The sequence below is a fragment of the Oryctolagus cuniculus genome, chromosome 4 (genome assembly GCF_051225735.1).
Source record: "Oryctolagus cuniculus isolate XC-2025 breed Fujian yellow rabbit chromosome 4, ASM5122573v1, whole genome shotgun sequence".
NCBI lineage: Eukaryota > Metazoa > Chordata > Mammalia > Lagomorpha > Leporidae > Oryctolagus > Oryctolagus cuniculus.
The window spans coordinates 161636299-161655212 of record NC_142870.1 but is presented as its reverse complement, the minus strand read 5'-3'; the positions used below and the strand labels follow the sequence as shown (position 1 = coordinate 161655212).

Genomic DNA, 18914 nt, shown 5'->3' with positions numbered 1-18914 from the left:
GTTGAATTGTTGCTTTTGTTTATATTACTTAAGGTTTTTTCAATTTTTAAGTCAATGCCACTTTAAAAATGAGCAAAATTAGAATAAATATTATATAGTATAGTAATTACATATTAATACAATAGATTTATTCATCATTTGAAGAAAACAGGACATGATGAGCAGCATTCAGAATTAAGATGATAGAAGCACTTTGTTTTCCTCTAAATATGTTTTAAGATTTATATACTGTTTGCCCTTTTGTATCAATGTTAGTTTCAGTTTTTATCTTGAAATTGATTAGCTTACTAGCTAATCATTTTGTACTGCTTAGCTTTCAAAGATAAAGGTGTCTGCAGTTTGAGAATGCACTTTTGGTGGAAGTAGAATCCATGGGTAAAGCATACCTTGGTTTCTGTAATTATATTGTCACCATCAAAATTTCCTCAGCATCTTGGCTATGTGCACATTTGTGGTTAGGGTGGGAGTGGGATCAGGTAACAGAAGAAGCTGCCTGTACAAGAGTGTCCTATTTTAGACAGTTGGAGAAGAGTTAGAATTATAACGCAGCTAATTATAAGATTAAAGTTTTTTCTAAAACATAATAGAATTATGTCATTCATATTTGAAGAATTTATTTTTCTTAATTTCTGAAAGTGTCTTAGTCATAGTCCCATTAACAATGATAGATATACATTGTCATAGAGCACTAATTAATAATACTTTGGGTGTCATCAAAACCTAAACTGAATAGATTGAAGTTTATGACACCCTAGTAATATTTTTATAGTAGTTAACAGCTGAAATACTCCATAGCAATACACTATTACATGAGGAATTTTCTAAGACTGTAGAATTCATAATTTGTGATGTTATGTAGATACTTATTAATCTACCAAGTCAACAACAGCATTCCTTATTTGGTAATGTTGTGTAATAAAATTTACAGCTTTCTTTATGAAATGAAGCACCTTGCTTTGACATTTTAATTTTTATTGTATTTCTAAAGTATATCTGAACTTGGAATATATATATTGTTTTACTTAAAATTTTTAATTACATTATAATGCTATTTTTTTTTCCTTTTTGGCTACTGAAACGAAACCTCTTGATTTATGGAGTGTTAGATTTAACTCAGTCATTTTAAATTTTTTGAGTGCCTTAGAAAACCTAGTTTAAACTTAATTTTATGACTTCTAATTTTAAAAGTTTTGAGGGTTATATCACCTGAAAAAACTTTTATTAAACCTTTTATATTTTTAAATTTAATATCAGCACCAGAAATTGTGGTCGCAGTTGTTTCTATGAAAATAAGGCCTTCTGAATAAAATTTCAGAAAGGCCCTGATGATTACTCTAACTTACTAATAACTCTTAATATCTAAAGTAAACTTTTTTGGAGTTCTCACATGAGTATTCTTGCTTTGGAGAATTTTGAGAACTTACCCTTAGTGAATGTCTGTACCAAATATGTTTATTAAAACTGCAAAACAGTTATCATAAGTGATACTTATTTTGGGTTTTGAGTTTTCCGTTCACTCACCAGTATAAAAATATGACAAGATGCAACAATAAGTTAGTTCCACTCTATTACTTTTAAGATTTGGTGTGTTCTCATTTTGTGACTTAGTTCCTGAGGAAAACAATTAATTTTTCATCAGACTGTTAGATAAATAGGGATTGAATATACCATTCTTTATGAAGATTTTGTTGTGCATCTTTAGAAAAATTTAAACTTTTTTTAGGAAAGATTTTTTATAGGTATTCTTGCAGATAATCTAAAATAACCCTACCACCCTGAAGGTGTAGCATTGACAGTATAGCATTGGTAGAAGTTTTAACTAAATATTAAAAAAAAAATTCAACATTAATTTGATGACAGGGCTTTAATATAAAGTGTGTTATTTTTTACAGGCAGCAGAAGAGGAAGAAACACAAAACCAGCATGATGATAGTTCCTCCGATTCAGGAACTCCTTCAGGCCCCGATTTTAATTATATTTTAAATATGTCTCTGTGGTCTCTTACTAAAGAAAAAGTTGAAGAACTGATTAAACAGAGAGATACAAAAGTATGAACTTTTGTGGGTTAAATAATTTGAAACTATTGCAGTGTTATCTATATCTTTGATTTTCTTTTTCCAAAAAAATTTTTGTTTTATCCTTTATACATTTTTGAATGAGTGAGTGCTTAAACTGTACTACTTTTTTATCATAGGGACGAGAGGTCAATGATCTTAAAAGAAAATCTCCTTCAGACCTTTGGAAAGAAGATTTAGCAGCATTTGTTGAAGAACTGGATGTAGGTTAAGTCTATATTAAAATATATTTAGAGAAGTAATCTTCATGAAACAAGATAAAAATTTTTGTAATCATCTGAGTTTCATTTAACTGAGGGTTAATGTGTTTGTAAGCTAAGTTAGGATTAAGCTTTAGCTATATAGCTATATGAAATTTTAGGAAAAGTTGCTGTATAAATGAATGATGGAATTGAAATTTAGAATAAGTTAAAATATAATACTTTATTAAAGTTTCTTAAGTAAATTCTAAATTAATTCATTCAGCTTGTTTTCCTGCAAGGAGATAAGACAAGTATGTATAGATAATTGAATACAAGTATTTTGCTTTTAGCAGTAGAATGATAGTCTCATTAGACTTAGAAATCATAATATTTTTTTGTTGCAATCTAGTTTTCTTCAAGTAGAATTCTAATGTAAAACATAGATTTAAAAAATGTGGAGAAAAGAAAATGTAAACCTTCTCTAAAATTGTCTACTTAAAATATTAGATTAATGGTCACAGTATAACTATCTACTTTTGAGTAGCAGAATGTAAACTACTGTTTTAATTACCGCTTACATGAAATTACTTTTTCATTTTACTTTCTAATAATTTTCATTGATTTATTGTCCACATGCTTTTAATTTGATTTTCGTTACTCAAGTTAGAATTGCAAGAGCAACTGTGGTACATTAGTCACCTAATAAAATTTCTGGAATTTTTTTTAGTTCTGTTGTCTCAGGTTCCCTTAGTGATATTTCAAGTGCCACAGTATAAGTATGCCCTGATTTATATTTTTATTATGTTGTGTATTAGATTTTTATTTTTAAGTTGATAATTTTCCCTCCTTATGTGATAGTTCATTCAACTTATACATTATGTGTTGATTAAATCAATTATTTAGGTTATCCAGCTCAAACATATATCAATTTTTTTGTGATGAGAACATTCAAAATTTTCTTTTAGGTTTTTTGAATTAAATGATACACAGGATTGTTTCCTGTAATCTCCCTTCTATGTAACACAACACCAGAAGTTACTACTCCTATGTGGCTTGACTTTGTATATGTTAACCAGTAGTTGACCAATCTCCCCTCTACCCTACCTGGCATCTGATACCTACTTTTCAGCTCTTTACTTCTATGAGCTCAGACAAAAAAGTGACAAATTCTAGCAAGGATGTAACTTATATCCTTGGTAACATATATTGTTAGAGGAAATGGAAATTAGTATAGCCATTGTGGAAAACAGTAGAGAGATTCCTGAAAAAATTAAAAATAGAATTTATTATGTGATTATATTGTTTTTTTTTTAAGTTTTTTTTTTTTTTTTTATTTGAAAAAGTTAGAGAGAGGGAAAGACAGAAAGAGAGGTCTTCTGTCTGCAAGTTCATTCCCCAGATGGTTGTAATAGCTAGGACTGGGACAGTCCAAAGCCAGGAGCTTCTTCTAGGTCTCCCACGTGGGTGGCAGGGGCCCAAATGCTTGGGCCATCATCCACTGCTTTCCCTAGGCCATTAGCAGGGAGCTGGATCGCAAGTGGAACAGCCATGTATCCAACCAGTGCCCATATGGGATACTGGCAGTGCAGGTGGTGGCTTTACTCATTACACCCTAATGCCTGCCCCTAAATCAGTATATTTCCGGAAAAAAAAAAAAAAAAAAAGGAAAAGGAAACTGAAAGATGAGTTTATTTTAGCGCAAAACATTTTTGAAGTTCAGGTGTAGGTTTTTCATAATAGTTTCATGAAATTATGAACACCTGTGTATGAATAGATCTAAAAAATTTTTGTACCATAGTGAATGTATACTTTAATTCTATTGTCTATGAAGTGTTTGAAATTCTCATATGATCCAGCAATCGCACTACTGGATGTAAATCCAAAGGACATGAGTATGTATATATATGTATATATATTTATATAAATTTATTTATTTATTTGGAAGGCAGAGAGAGATTGGTTTTACTTGTCAGATGGCCACAGTGGTCAGGCTAGACCAAGCAAAAGCCAAGAACCAGGAACTCTATCCAGGTCTCAAGATGGGTGGCTCAGGCCCAAGCAACTTGGACCATTTTCTGCTGCTTTCCCATGTATATTAGGGAGCTGGATCGGAGGCAGAGCAGCCAGAACATGAACCAGCACTCTGATACAGGATGCTGGTACTTCAAGCAGTGATTTAACCTGCTGTGACACAACACCAATCTGTGAAGTCAGTATGTTAAAGAGTTAACTCCACCTGTGGCACACCGGGTTGAGCTGCCATCTGCAGTGCCAGCATCCCAGATGGGCACTGCTTTGCTTCTGATCCAGCTCCCTGCTAATGTGCCTGATAAAGCAGAGGAGGGTGGCCCAAATCCTCAGGCCCTAACACCCATGTGGGAGACCCAGAAAGAAGCTCCTGGCTGTAGTCTGGCCCAGCCCCAGCCATTGCAACCATTTGGGGGATGAACCAGCAGATGGAAGATCTCTCCCTCTGTCTCTCCTCTCTGACTTTCATATCAATAAATCAACCTTTCAAAAAAAGTGACCTTCATTCCATTCAATTTTTTTTTTTAAATTTGAGGTGTATTTTTTCTGGTGTGTATATTGTACATTATAAAGTTAATATTCATTAATTATATATTCAAAGGAAAATTTTTCAATTAATATTAATGATATTCTGATGTTTGAGGTTTGGTCTCTAAGATAGTGAAACAAAAGAACCTTCTTGTAGCTATCCTATAAATTTCCTCACTACTGAAAAGTCATCACTGAAAAAAAATCATAGTAAAAAAATCTTTTCACTTTGGTCATCCCTTTTTTATTCAGCTTTTAGCAAAGTAGATCCAAACAGTATGATTCAGTTCTGAACATAATTTTTTTTAAACATCTAAAATGATTTGGACTTCAAATGATACAGAAAGACATGAATTTAAGTCTAATGATACTGTTAATTTACTATTGTATGCTGATCCTACATTCTGTGTATCCTCAGTGACTCCCATTAGGCTGTAATGCAGGAAAAGATCCTGAAGTATACAGAATTTAGGTAACTTGCTTTGAGAGGAATTGTATCACAGTTAAGAGCAATTACTTAACTCTCAGGTCATCAGTTTTCTTATCTCTAAAATGGAGATCACAAGCTGATTTTTTAATGTCTAGCATATGGTAGGTGCTCTTTAAATAAATTATCTTATTTCCCACGAATATATATATAATATATAGGTGGACGTGCCAAGATTGAAATCCAAGTCTGCCTATTTCTCAAACTTAAATTATTTTCATTAGACTATTATGCTTCAAAATGTCTTTCAGTTCCCTTTATCTTTCAAATTCCTTGTACCTTTAAGTCACTTGTACCTTTCGAAGCCTATTAATCATTTGTAGGAGTAATTTTGTAAAATGCAGGCTATATGATGTTAATTAGGAATATATCTTCATTTATTGTTACATAGAACCTCCTAAGTTCAGTCTCATCTATATTGGCACTTCTAATTTTACATACTTCCTGACTTTAAATTTGTGAGCCATTTAAAAATATTTTCTATTATAGCTAAAGCAATAGAAAAGAATGTTTGTTAACAGAACTGCCTCTGTGTGTGATTTGCTAGGATTCTGATGGCACCAGGTCATCAGAGGTCTTGATTCCATAATAAGATCATAGAATTGGAAGGAATCATTCATGTCATTTAGTCAGTACAGCCTCCATGGATTACATGTGAGAAGCTAGTAAGTAGAATTGGGATTACAGTGCAGGTCTTCTGATTTACAATCATGTTTTTCACTACTTTATTTTGGCGTAGATCAGTTGAAAGGAAAGCTTCATTTCTTGCTGAATAAAATTTGTTTCAATTTCTTATGCAGTAATGATAATCTTTTCTAAGGAGTTGTCTATGCCCCCCTCCTCCCTTCTAATTATATTTCAGAAAGTGGAAGCTCAAGAACGAGAAGATATCCTGGCTGGAATGTCTGGAAAAGCAATAAAAGGTAAAGTTGGCAAACCTAAGGTGAAGAAGCTTCAATTGGAAGAGACAATGCCCTCACCTTATGGAAGGAGAATAATTCCAGAAATTACTGCCATGAAGGCAGATGCCAGCAAAAAGTTACTGAAGAAGAAGAAGGTATGACATACCTCATTAGCTCTACTTCTTTTCCCTCACCTGCACTACTCTCTCCCTCTCGCCTCTCCCCCAGTCAGATTATTTGAGAAATGAGCCTAAGAGCCGGGCTTGGAGATTGGAGAGTTCTTGCTATAGAGCTAATATTTGAAGCAGAGAAACATTTTGACACTAGAGCAGGTGTTCTCCATTAAACTAATGTCTGTACCACTTTGCTCTTCCTGACTCCCTATCTCACACAGGTTCACTTACAGATGAACGTTTACCTTTGTCCTTGGGAGAATGGTTTCTTTCCTTTCAGTTGGTTTTGTCAGGTTCAGTTCTCATCACTCAACTCAAGTAGTTTCCTCAGGTGACTTCATCTATGCCCAGAACTTCTTCCACTTCTACTGGTGACTCCTAAATCAGTGTCCCTAGGCTATACTATTTTCATTGGCGACAGGTTCATAAAGCCACCTGAATGTCTACAGCCCCTTAAATCCAAGCATGTTTGAAACTGAACCTGTTATCCTAATTTCAAAACCTCCTTTGTAACTCATGTCAGTTAATGACTGATTAGCAATAACTGACATAAGCCAAAATCGAGGAGTTTTCTCACTTGATCATTAACTAAATCTTATTGACTGCCTATAAAATAATCCAAAATCTACCTTTTAACCTTGATCCCCATTGATACTGCCTTATTTGTTCTGACTACTTAAGTAGTCTTCTTAACTTGTCTCTATCTCTAGTGTTAATCATGATTTCTACTTTTCTCTACTTCATTCCTTTCCGTTATATGTGATATCATATATGAAATAATATCTATGTATATGATCGACTTATTTATTTGGAAGTCAGAGTCACACAGAGAAAGAAACCGAGGTCATCCATCTGCTGGTTGACTCCCCGAGTGGTTATAGTGGCTAGTGCTGAGCCAGGCCAAAGCCTGGAGCCAGAAGCTTCATATGGGTCTCCCACATGGGTGGCTGGGACCAAAGCACTTGGACTGTCTGTTACTGCTTTTCCCAGGCCATTAGCTGAGAGCTGCACTGGAAGTCGAGCAGCCAAGACATATGGGATGCTGGCATTGCAGGTGGCAGCTTTACCTGCTACACCACAACGCTGGCCCCCAGTTATATCTTTTACTACCAGAAGGATGTTTCTGAAAATTCAGTTGATTACACACATCCTTTAAAGCCTTCAGTGACTCCCCACTGACGGCACACAGACTCCTAGTATACAGTAGCTTAGCTCCTGCATGCCTCGCTGTGTTTCTCTTCTTCATTACTCTTTTCTCTTCCCTTTCCTTGACTACTAGCAAGCTATTTCCTATGTTTACAGACTTATTACAATAAACACAATGTGATTCTTCATGCTTCTGTGCCTTCTGCCTAGGATGGCTCTTTGCTATTTTCTTCTCACCTGGTCAACTTAAGTGATTGCTTTAGAACTCAATCAGAAAGGCTCCTTCTCTATGGGGCCTTCTTCCCCTCTCCCTTAGGAACTTATTTTTTCCCATTGAGCTACGGCTTTGTCTCCTTCTATATTATTGTAGTATAATGAGTCTTTTTCCTTAGTCTTATAGTGCCTACCAGTGTACGACATGTATTCCTTATTTCCCTTCAATAATTTGAAGACTTTTTATTCTAGTTATGTGAAAACCTGAGCTCTAGGAACTTAGTTTTCAGATAACTTTTACTATACTTAACTATTGTTCTGAAAGTCCCTTTGGTAATCAAAAGCTACCTTCTTTTACCTTTTTTCTTTCTAAAATGATTGATTGTTGCTCTGCCTTTCAAGTGGATGAAAATAGGGACAGCAACAGAGATCTTTCATCCACTGGTTCACTTCCCAAATGTCCACAACAGCTAGGACTGGGGCAGGCTGAAGCCAGGAGCCTGGAACTCCATCCAGGTATCCTACATAGGTCGCAGGGGCCCAAACACTTGGGCCATCATCTGCTGCCTCCCTGGGCGCATTAGTTGGAAGCTGGATTGGAAACAGAGCAGCTGGGACTTGAACCAGCACCCTGATAGGGGATATGGGCATCACAAGTGGCAGCTTAACTTCCTCTGGCACCATGCCTGCCTCTGCCTTATTTTTTATGGCTGCTTCTAAGTAGTCGTTGTTTTATGAGTATAACAGAAAATTAGAACTGCAAGAGCCGGCGCCATGGCTCACTAGGCTAATCCTCCACCTAGTGGCGCCGGCACACCGGGTTCTAGTCCCGGTTGAGGCGCCGGATTCTGTCCCGGTTGCCCCTCTTCCAGGCCAGCCCTCTGCTGTGGCCCAGGAGTGCAGTGGAGGATGGCCCAAGTGCTTGGGCCCTGCACCCCATGGGAGACCAGGAGAAGCACCTGGCTCCTGCCATCAGATCAGCGCTATGCGCCGGCCGCAGCGCACCAGCCGCAGCGGCCATTGGAGGGTGAACCAACAGTAAAGGAAGACCTTTCTCTCTGTCCCTCTCACTGTCCACTCTGCCTGTCAAAAAAAAAAAAAAAAAAAAAAAGAAAAGAAAGAAAAAACTGTAAGCAGTGTCATTTGCTACAGGTAAATAAAACATTATGTTATCATAGGCTTTTTTTAGGACCTCAGCAGAATCATTTGTGTTTAACTTATGTGATAATGAAGAAGCTACCTATTGACTGGAACTCTCTTTGTGATGTTAATTTCATTTTAATTTTATGATTTCTTTTTAATATGTAGGGTGATCTTGATACCACAGCAGTAAAAGTAGAGTTTGATGAAGAATTCAGTGGAACACCAATAGAAGGTACAGGAGAAGAGGCACTGACACAATCAGCACCTGTAAACAAAGGCCCCAAGCCCAAAAGGGAGAAAAAAGAGCCTGGTGAGGAATTATTATAAGGTTGTTTTGTTTTGTTCGGTATATGTGAGAAAAACTGTCCAGGCTATATAGCTAGATTTTTTTGATTATGCTTTTTTCTAGTAGTTGAAGTAATGCCTTTAATTTTTTATTTATTTTTGTAAAGATTTATTTATTTATTTATTTGAAATGCAGAGTTAGGGGGCTGGCGCTGTGGTGTAGCAGGTGAAGCCGCTGCCTGCAGTGCCAGCATCCCAAATGGGCGCTGGTTTGAGCCCTGTCTGCTTCACTTCCCATCCAGCTCTCTGCTATGGCCTGGGAAAGCAGTGGAAGGTGGCTCGAGCACTTGGGCCCCTGCACCCATGTGGGAGACCCGAAGACGCTCCTGGCTTTGGATCAGTGCAGCTCCAGCCATCATGGCCAATTGAGGAATGAATGAACCAGTGGATGGAAGACCTGTCTCTCTCTGCCTCTCCTTATCTCTGTGTAGCACTTTCAAATAAATAAATAAATCTTAAAAAAAAAAAAAAAAAAGGCAGAGTTATAGAGAGATAGAGAGAGGTCTTCCATCTGCTGGTTCACTCCCCAAATGGTCGCAACAGCTGGAGCTGCGCCAATCCGAAGCCAGGAGCCAGGAGCTTCTTCCTGGTCTCCCACACCGATACAGGGCCCCAAGGACCTGGGTCATCTTCTGCTTTCCTAGGCCATAGCTGAGAGCTGGATCAGAAGAGGAGCAGCTGGGACTTGTGGGGTCCTGGCCTCGCACGTGGTGGCTTTACTCACTATGCCACGGTGCAGGCCCTACAAACATTTATTTTATAAAGTACTTTTCATTTTAACAGTTTTATTTTTACTAATGACATTTGTGTAAGTATTCATATCTTATTGCTGTTCTTTGTCTTTTAGGTACCAGGGTGAGAAAAACACCTACAACATCTGGTAAACCCAGTGCAAAGAAAGTGAAGAAACGGAATCCTTGGTCAGATGATGAATCCAAGTCAGAGAGTGATTTGGAAGAAACAGAACCTGTGGTTATTCCAAGAGATTCTTTGCTTAGGAGAGCAGCTGGTATTATGATACATTTTCTATTTATATTACTGTGTATTACAGTTTGACTTATAAGTTGGTATTAATGTTATCAGTGCTGCTAAATATGAAGTCATTACTATAGTAGAATTTTCAGTTAGGAAGATGAAAAGCATTGCTTTACAGAATGGCCCTTTCTAGCAAAGTTGGACATAAATTTCTCTAAAGTGAATCATGTTTTCTTACAGATTTATAAGTTCTGTTCAACATTTAGTTCGAAGATGTTTGGTAATATACCAGCTGTGGTAGAGGTAGCAAAAAGTGTGTTTTGTGCTTTTGTTTATTTCAGACTTCTTAGAATTTCCTCTTCTTTAGGAGTTTGATTCCATGCACATAGATCTCTTTTAGATAATTCCACGGGTAAAGTTAGACTGCAGAATTCCTTTTTATTATTACATATTGCTGCTAAGCATGCGGTTTAATCTTTTTTAACTTGAAGTGTTCAGATAATTTGAGTTTCCTGTTTTATAGATTATTCTCCATTTAAGTCCGTTATTAAAATGAGTGATACTGTATTATGATTTACCTTTGAGAGAGACATTTTTAATTATATGTCAGGCCTTAAATTCTTGGGTTCTCTAGTCATCAAGTGATTGAATTTCTTTATCCTAATGTCTGTAATTATTATTATATAGGCATATCTTTAACATGAGCAACTTAAGTTACATGAAAATTATTTATTAAATGCTTGAAATTACATAGAGGCTATTCTATACATTAAAAAGAAAGTACAAAATTACATATCCTCCAAGAAATTTTTAAATCGTATTATATATGTTAGAAATTATAAGAAAATGTATTTGCATTGTACCAATGTGCCTTTCTCCATAACTGGTATCTTAAAACATTCTGTTAAGTTATTATTTTGCTAATATTTTGAGGTCTTGAGTTTTCTGTCTCTTCTCATTCATCTGAAAGATTACTGTTACATCATAGTAAAACTAACCCTGTAGAGAATATAGAAATTTTTATGCAAGAGGTTAAGAGAAAGTTTAATACTTCTTGAAGAACAATAAAATTTGTTATTTGTAGTCACAGAAATGGGAAAAATTAGTAGTTATTTCTGCCATGGCCCCATTGACCAGTTTCCTCATTGGTTTTTCATTTTATTTTTAAAATTTATTTGGAAGGCAGAAAGAGGGAGGGAGGGAGGGATCTTTTATCCTCTGGTTCACTTCCCAAATGGCTTTAATGGCTGGGGATGTGCCAGGCTGAACCCAGGAACTCAGAGCTTCTTCCAGGTGTCTCATGTGGGTGCAGGGGCCAAAGCGCTTGGGGCATCTTCTACTGCTTTCTCAGGCACATTGGCAGGGAGCTGGATGTGAAGTAGAGAAGCTAAGACTCTAACCAGCATCCATATGGAATGCTGGCATCATTGACAGTGGCTTAAACTATTACGTCACAACATTAGCCCCTCCTCAGTGGTTTTGAATTACGTTTGAGTAGAACAAGCATCATTCTGATCAATCAGTCCCATCAGTTTATGCTCTTTTAATATAGGCAGCATTACCACACAGCCTCTTGGGAGACGTAAGACAGATGTTAATACTGTCAAATAATTGAGGCCAAAGTTGTCAGTTTTTATCATAAATGTTTCCTTTTTTTTCTCATGAATTTTTGGAGATAGTAGGAATATTTTTCAAATGTGTTATCAGTACTTTTGCATGTGGGTAAAGCTGAGATTTGAGTTTAACATTGTTGTTTTTCTCCTAGCTGAAAGACCTAAATACACATTTGATTTCTCAGAAGAAGAGGATGATGATGCTGATGATGATGATGACAATAATGACTTAGAGGAGCTGAAAGTTAAAGCATCTCCCATAATAAATGATGGGGAAGATGAATTTGTTCCTTCAGATGGCCTGGATAAAGATGAATATACATTTTCACCAGGCAAATCAAAAACTACTCCAGAGTAAGTTTTGAAGCAACTGCTATTTAGTATTATGGTACAGTTAGTTGTTGTAGGGATCTGCCAAAGGTTTTATAGTGAACTTTCCATAAGAAATTGTTACTGTAGCTAAGGTCTTCCTCATGAAGGAATAAATCTAGTTAACACTGCAGCTGTTCCCATAACTGTTGGCTGTCCTTTAGAGGAGGGATTGGCAAACTTTTTCCATAAAGGGATGGATGTTAAATATTTTAGGCATTGTAGGTCATACGATTTTTGTCAAAACTAACTCAATGGTGCCACTGTAGCAAGAAAACAATCATAAACAACATATAAATAAATAAGGATAGCCGTGTTCCAAAAAACCATTATCTACAGGAATAGTCAGTAGGCCAATGGAATGTGATTGGATGACCCTTGGCTTTGAGAAAAGTTACTAAGATTTTAGAATGAACAGTTTCATGCTTCTTCCCTAGGTTTGGTCTTATTTTTCTTGATTTTGGTGAGGTTATGAACTCTTAGATATTTTGTAAAGAATTACTATAATTTGCCTTGACCAAGATCCTAAAATAACTGGTCACCTGTAATCTAGGATCATATATGGGATTATTGCCTGCCATAATGGGGATTCTTTCTCTGTGGTTTTTGCCCATGTTTTGCTGATGTTATTTTCTAGAACAATTATTTTGGCCAATCATAGAATGTAGTTTAATGGTAATTTGAATAACTTTAAGACATTGCTCAGTTTTTATTCTGCTTTAATGTTAAATCATTGGTTTGTGAGATATCTGTATATATGTGTATAGACATAGTTTGTGTATATGTGTACACTTTTGTGCACATGAAGGGAGAAAACTTTGCCCTTTCTTTAACAGAAAAAGTGAGAACTAAAGTTGTATCCTGTGATTATAATCTTGCAGTACATATTAAATAATAGGGTTGAAACAAGATGTTTGAATTATATCCTCTTTGTGGTGTTTGTTTTCTTTCTAATAGAAAATCTTCACATGACAAAAAAAGTCAGGATTTCGGGAGTCTCTTCTCATTTCCTTCATACTCTCAAAAGTCAGAAGATGGTATGCACTCTTACTCTTTCTGTTGGTTACTATATAGTGGTGGAGAGAAAGTGGCAGATAAATCAGTAGGTCATAATTTGATATCAAAAATTTTCATGAGCATAAAGCTTCTTTACATTTTGCTTAAGGTAATAAGATTTACTTTGTTTTTCTGAGGTGATTCTACTGAGTTCTTAAAATAATCACTATGGAATCATTTAGCCAGGCAGGTGCTAAACTGTGTTTTTGTGTGTAGTGTGTTTATAAAGGTAGTATTGAATTGAAGAATACATGAAATAGAAATTTTAAGAGGCTGAAATTTGACTGCATTGGCAATGTGAATGTATAAATAAAGCTTTAAGGGAACCAACATAGATACAGATGTGTTTTTCTAATCCTGTTTTTATCTGAGAGATGCAAACCTTCATAAGAGCCGATTTAAGCAGGGTATGTTTTTATTCCCTACATTATTTGTATGTAATTTTTGAGAACAGTTTATTGACTCTCTTGGATTTTAAATACACACATAGAGACAAACCTAGAGTTGGTACATATCCTTTATGTATGGATATTGACTTTTAATGGTATATCAAAAGTTATATATTTACTTAGATCCAGGTAGCCATTTTAAAAGTTCCTGCCCGTCTGTAAAGGAGGGGAGAAATGACTGATTAAAGTGATTTGAGTGTAAATATAAGCTGAAAGTAAGCCTGCATACCTTTTAAATTAATTAATTTATTTCTTTATTTAAAAATATGAATACTTGCAGATCTTTTTTGGGTGTTATAACTGATATTATTGAAATGGTTAATGGTATTATTTAAATACTAAATCATAGAACATTTTCATATTTCATTTAAAATTAAATCATCAGTATATATTTTAATTGGTCAATTTTAAATGATTAGTATTTGGAACTATTTTCATTATGCATTTCTATTGATTTATAACAGAATTAGCATTTTTGAGGTATAACATTGGTCTCTATATTTTCACTATTTGTATATTCTGGATTAGATGATCAGAAAATAGGAATTTTTAGATCAATTACTAAAGTCATCAGTTAAAAGAATCCAGGTTTACTAAGAGGTCTTTGTAGAGTCTTTATACTTAAAATAGCTTTGTAATTTTCAGATTCAGCTAAATTTGACAGTAATGAAGAAGATTCTGCTTCTGTTTTTTCCCCGTCGTTTGGTTTGAAACAAACAGATAAAGTTCCAAGTAAAACAGCAGCTGCCAAAAAGGGTATGTACTTAGATTTGTTTATTAAGCATTGCATAAAATAAACTATAGAGATAATTGATGTGCAACTGCATTGAATATATAACTATGCAAAAGAATTGTCTATCAGATGGCATTTTAAAATGTAATTATAAAACAATCCCATGTGTTGATACCTAAAGATAGCTTTCTAGTAAAGCTCCTTTGTGGTTGTTAGGTTGTTAAGTGGATTAAAATTTTGTATTGGTAGTAGCCTGATTTTTTCCCTGTGTCAGTGGTGTCTCGGCTCCTCATGTGGCGGGATTGGTCGGTTGAGTTGGGGTCCTTTTTAAATTTGTGAGCTATGTAGCTTCTTTCTTGTCCATAGCCTTAGATTGTTCACAAAACACCTTGAGTTCATTCATGAATCTGTTATAGTACCAAAGAATATACCTTGGGCTTTTTGAAAGAGGTCAGTATTAGTGCTTTGTGTTTTTTAAAAAATATGACAGCAAGTAAGTAAATAAATAGGAGCTATTCCCTCAAGGATCTTAAAGATCCATAACAGCAACACTATTGTAGAGACACATGTATTGAATGTAGTAAAACATTTTTTTAATTAATTTATTTGAAAGGTTGAGCGGCAGAGAGAGAGGTCTTCCATCTGCTGGTTTACTCTGCAGATGGCTGTAATGGCCAGAGCTGCACCGATCAGGAGCCTGGAGCTTCTTCCAGGTCTCCCACACTGGTGCAGGGGCCCAAGTACTTGGGCCATCTTCTGTTGTTTTCCCAGGTCATAGCAGATTGCTGGATTGGAAGAAGAGCAGCGCCCATAGGGATGCCAGCACTACAGGTGGTGCCTTTACCCACTATGCCACAGCGCCAGCCCCAGCAGAACATGTTTTTAAGAAAAATACATACTTACAGGACTGTGGTGGTTTTCATTGGCTATAACAACCAGTACACTAGGTGACCATGCCTCACTGCCCTTAACTACTTCAGTGTGCATTGACCAGTTTCTTTGTGCTTTGTTAGAGTATTAACAATCTTGCCCGTGGCTGCCCTTAACTAGTGATTGAGGAAAGCTGGTCTATAAATGTTTCTTTGAGGGTGAGCTAACTCTGGGATGTATGTTTTATATACTGGCTTTCAAAGTGACGGGTATCTTGATAACTTCATTACTGGCTTCCTTCTCTTCCTTGGCTAACTTTTGTCTTCCTTGTGCATCACTATCCAAATTCTTGGGTTGAATTCTTTTCTTTGTATCAGGCAAGGTTTGCTTGTGAGGAACCCAAACTGAAATAGACCCTATAATTACTCTTTAAGCATCTTTTCTTTCTAAACGCTCATATGAAGTGGCAAAAAAAAAAAAAAAAAAGATAAATACCCTAAAAATGTGGGTGCTTCATCACTTATTGAAATGTCATCTTGTGTCATTCATTAAGCTGTCTACCCATATTTAACCTAATGAATTTGAGTTGAGCATTAACTAAAAAGCTCCAGTGTCATGCCACCCTCTTGTTTGGTTGCTTCTCCAGTAGTTAGTTTGGCCTTAGTTGAACAATGACTTGCAGGGTAATTTCAGGGACTCTAGAAAAGCTTCAGATTCCTCTACTTTCCTTGCAAAATATGACACTCATAAAATGCGCCATTTCAATTCATGTTCCTCTGTGGGATTGTCTGTGTTAACCCGATTCCACTTGGTAGTTTCAGTAGTTTTCAGCAAAAAGGTGGACCATAGTACTTAGACATATGACCCATGCTTGCCTGGCATAGTTGAAAGTGTTACCTAACGGGGCCAGCATTGTGGCTAGCTGGTAGATGTGCTACATGCAATGCTAGCATCCCATATGGGTGCTGCTTCGAATCTTGGCTGCTCCATTTCTGATCCAGCTCCCTTTTAATGGCCTGGCAAAAGCAGCAGAAAATGGCCCAGGTGTTTTGAAACCTTGCTACCCATGTGGGAGATTGGTTGAAGCTCCTGACCCAGCCCTGGTCTTTTTAGCCATCTGGGGAGTGAACCAGCAGGTGTAAGATCCAGCCCCCCCAACCCCTTCAAATAAGTAAATCTTAAAGTGTCACCTAACCCAGGAAGAACTGGGATTTGTGCCACAGAAAAGTGGTCCCTAGATCAGCCAGCTATGTTAAGTCTATGTATGGCTCTCATTTCAAATTTAGTTGTGAGGACCCTGGGATCCAGCTGTGGCTGTCCTCGCCATAATGAGAGTTAAGGGCTCTCATTAGCCAACAGCTGGAGCCCTATCTCTAGTGTCTCAGACTGAAACTGGAATACATTTTCCATAGAATTTCTCTAAGTAGAAAAGTCTGTAGTCAATTTGGATTCATCCATGACATTTTTTCCTAAATTGGGTTTTATTAATTAAACAAGTAAAAAAAAAATAATTTTCACATAGAACTGCAGATGAAGCTGAAAAACAAGGTTTACTTTTAAAACAAACTTCAACAAAGTAAAGGCCTTGTGTCTTGTCTACTTGTCTAGGATTTTCATATTTATTTCTGTTAAGGTACCAAGTCTAGGTTTTAACTTTGAATGGAAATGCATTAATTTCTATTCAATTATATTGAGCATTACAAAAACTGCATTTTTCCTCTGGAACATGTTACAAGCTGGAGCTTAACATGATTACATTTAGGTTATAATTAATGTCAAATCTGCTTTTTTTGTCATGACTATATTTAAAAGTTACCATTTCATTAATTTTAATGGCCCTTGCTTAAACTCATTTGAATTATCTAAAGGTAAATTATGCATAATTAAATAAAAAGTATTTTGTCATATATGAGAGATTATTTGCCTTTACACTGGCACCCAGCAGAGAGAAACCATTTCATTATTTAAGGCTATTCAATTACTTATCAGCAGTCAGCAATTCCACTGTTAAATTCACTTTAGCTTTGTTTTTTTAAGTATATTACATTGACCTATGAAATGGAAATTTGCTTAATAGGAAAACCAACTTCAGATACAACCCCTAAGCCCAAGAGAACACCCAAACAGAAGAAAGTAGTAGAGACTGTAAACTCTGACTCAGATTCAGAATTTGGCATTCCAAAGAAGAGTACAGCACCAAAAGGTGAGGATTATCTTTATCTAACCCTTTGATATACTCTGTGTGGAGAGTACTAACTTCAGTGAATTTAAAGATGCTGGAAACTTTGGAGGAGGGGCTTCCAAAAGTTCATGGAAAGCTGGAATGCGAAGATAAGTTTATTTTTGTGCCCCAAAAAATAAATAAATAAAAGGAACTCCATGCATATAAGAGGTCTTCAGAAAGTACATGGTAAATGTATTATAAAAATATGCATAAATTGCAAAAATTTTTTTGCATAAAAATGAAATTTTATTTCATTGTTCCATGAACTTTTTGGAGCACCCATGTATTTTAAATTGCTTTACAACTCAGTAAGCAGAATGTCTAAGACTGAGTGCTGAGTTAGGGTCCAAAGGAAACAGCAGTTTGGTCCAATAGCTTTGAGTCCCAGTTTTTTCATTTGTAAAACAAAGTTAGACAGTTGAATGGTTTAAAATGCTTTTGAGGTGGGCGTTTGGCACAGTGGTTTAGCTGCTGCTTGTGTTACCCACATCCCAGAGCAGCAAACCTGGATTTGAGTTCTAGACTGCTCCTGGTTCCATCCTGGGAAGTTGTAGGTGACCTGGTAAGTACTTGGTCTCTGCCACTCACAGGGGCGGCCTGGACAGATCTTAGCCCCTTTCTACCTGGCCCAACCCCTACTACGTGGACATTTCACGGGTGAACCGGAAGATAGACGTCCTCTCCCTGTCAACTAGAAGTGTTAAGGACAGTGGGCAGTTACTCTAAGACTGCTGTTCCCTGTGGGATCTGTGATGGATTAATGCTAGTCTATGAGGAATAAAATTGAGAGTGAACATTTAAAACGTACGTGTTAGTAATTTGTTTCATTTTTAGAAGTATTCAATGACAAATTGGAAATTTAAAAATATGTCCATCAAAACTTATTTGAGAAGCATTCTTCTAAAATTTCCTTTTTCAGGTTCAAGGATCACATATGCAAAATGTAAATGTTTTACATATCAAGGTCACTAAAATTTGTCACTAGGACTTTTCCCATAGTCTAAACGTATTTGCAAAATATTCTTTAGTCATGTCAACTACAGGATTGAAGTGATGCTGCCAAATTAATTGTATACCATTTATATTTAAAAGTGCAGGATTCCAGTGCCCCACTGATTGGGCATGCCAAAGAAGTAAATTGTAATGCTTGGTTGTCTTTTTTTTGTATATCACACTTAGCTTTGAGAGAAAAATCTTTTGTATTATTTTAAGGTAAAGGCCGAGGGGCAAAGAAAAGGAAAGCTTCTGGTTCCGAAAATGAAGGTGATTATAACCCTGGCAGGAAACCATCCAAAACCACAAGCAAGGTAATCAGGGATGTCTTCGTAGTACCTGATTGTGTTTAACATGATTATAACTGACTTAGGTTGTAAGGTACCTGAAGTCTTGTAACAGCTGGAAAC

At 36.1% G+C, this 18914-nt stretch overlaps 1 protein-coding gene across 8 annotated transcripts in view; it reads left to right on the top strand.

The window, feature by feature from the left end:
- TOP2B (DNA topoisomerase II beta) overlaps window positions 1-18914 on the top strand; it is a 94155-nt gene that overhangs the window by 73750 nt on the left and 1491 nt on the right. For all 8 annotated transcript variants that reach the window (XR_016233330.1, XM_089332317.1, XM_089332319.1 and 5 more), the window contains 10 exons: window positions 1893-2048; window positions 2195-2278; window positions 6163-6357; window positions 9043-9187; window positions 10070-10231; window positions 11963-12164; window positions 13137-13216; window positions 14330-14440; window positions 17365-17490; window positions 18724-18818. Coding sequence is in view for 7 of the 8 variants with exons in the window: in XM_089332317.1 (XP_089188443.1) it covers window positions 1893-2048; window positions 2195-2278; window positions 6163-6357; window positions 9043-9187; window positions 10070-10231; window positions 11963-12164; window positions 13137-13216; window positions 14330-14440; window positions 17365-17490; window positions 18724-18818 (1356 nt within the window). In the remaining variant the exon portion in view is untranslated. The remainder of the gene's footprint in view (window positions 1-1892; window positions 2049-2194; window positions 2279-6162; window positions 6358-9042; window positions 9188-10069; window positions 10232-11962; window positions 12165-13136; window positions 13217-14329; window positions 14441-17364; window positions 17491-18723; window positions 18819-18914) is intronic.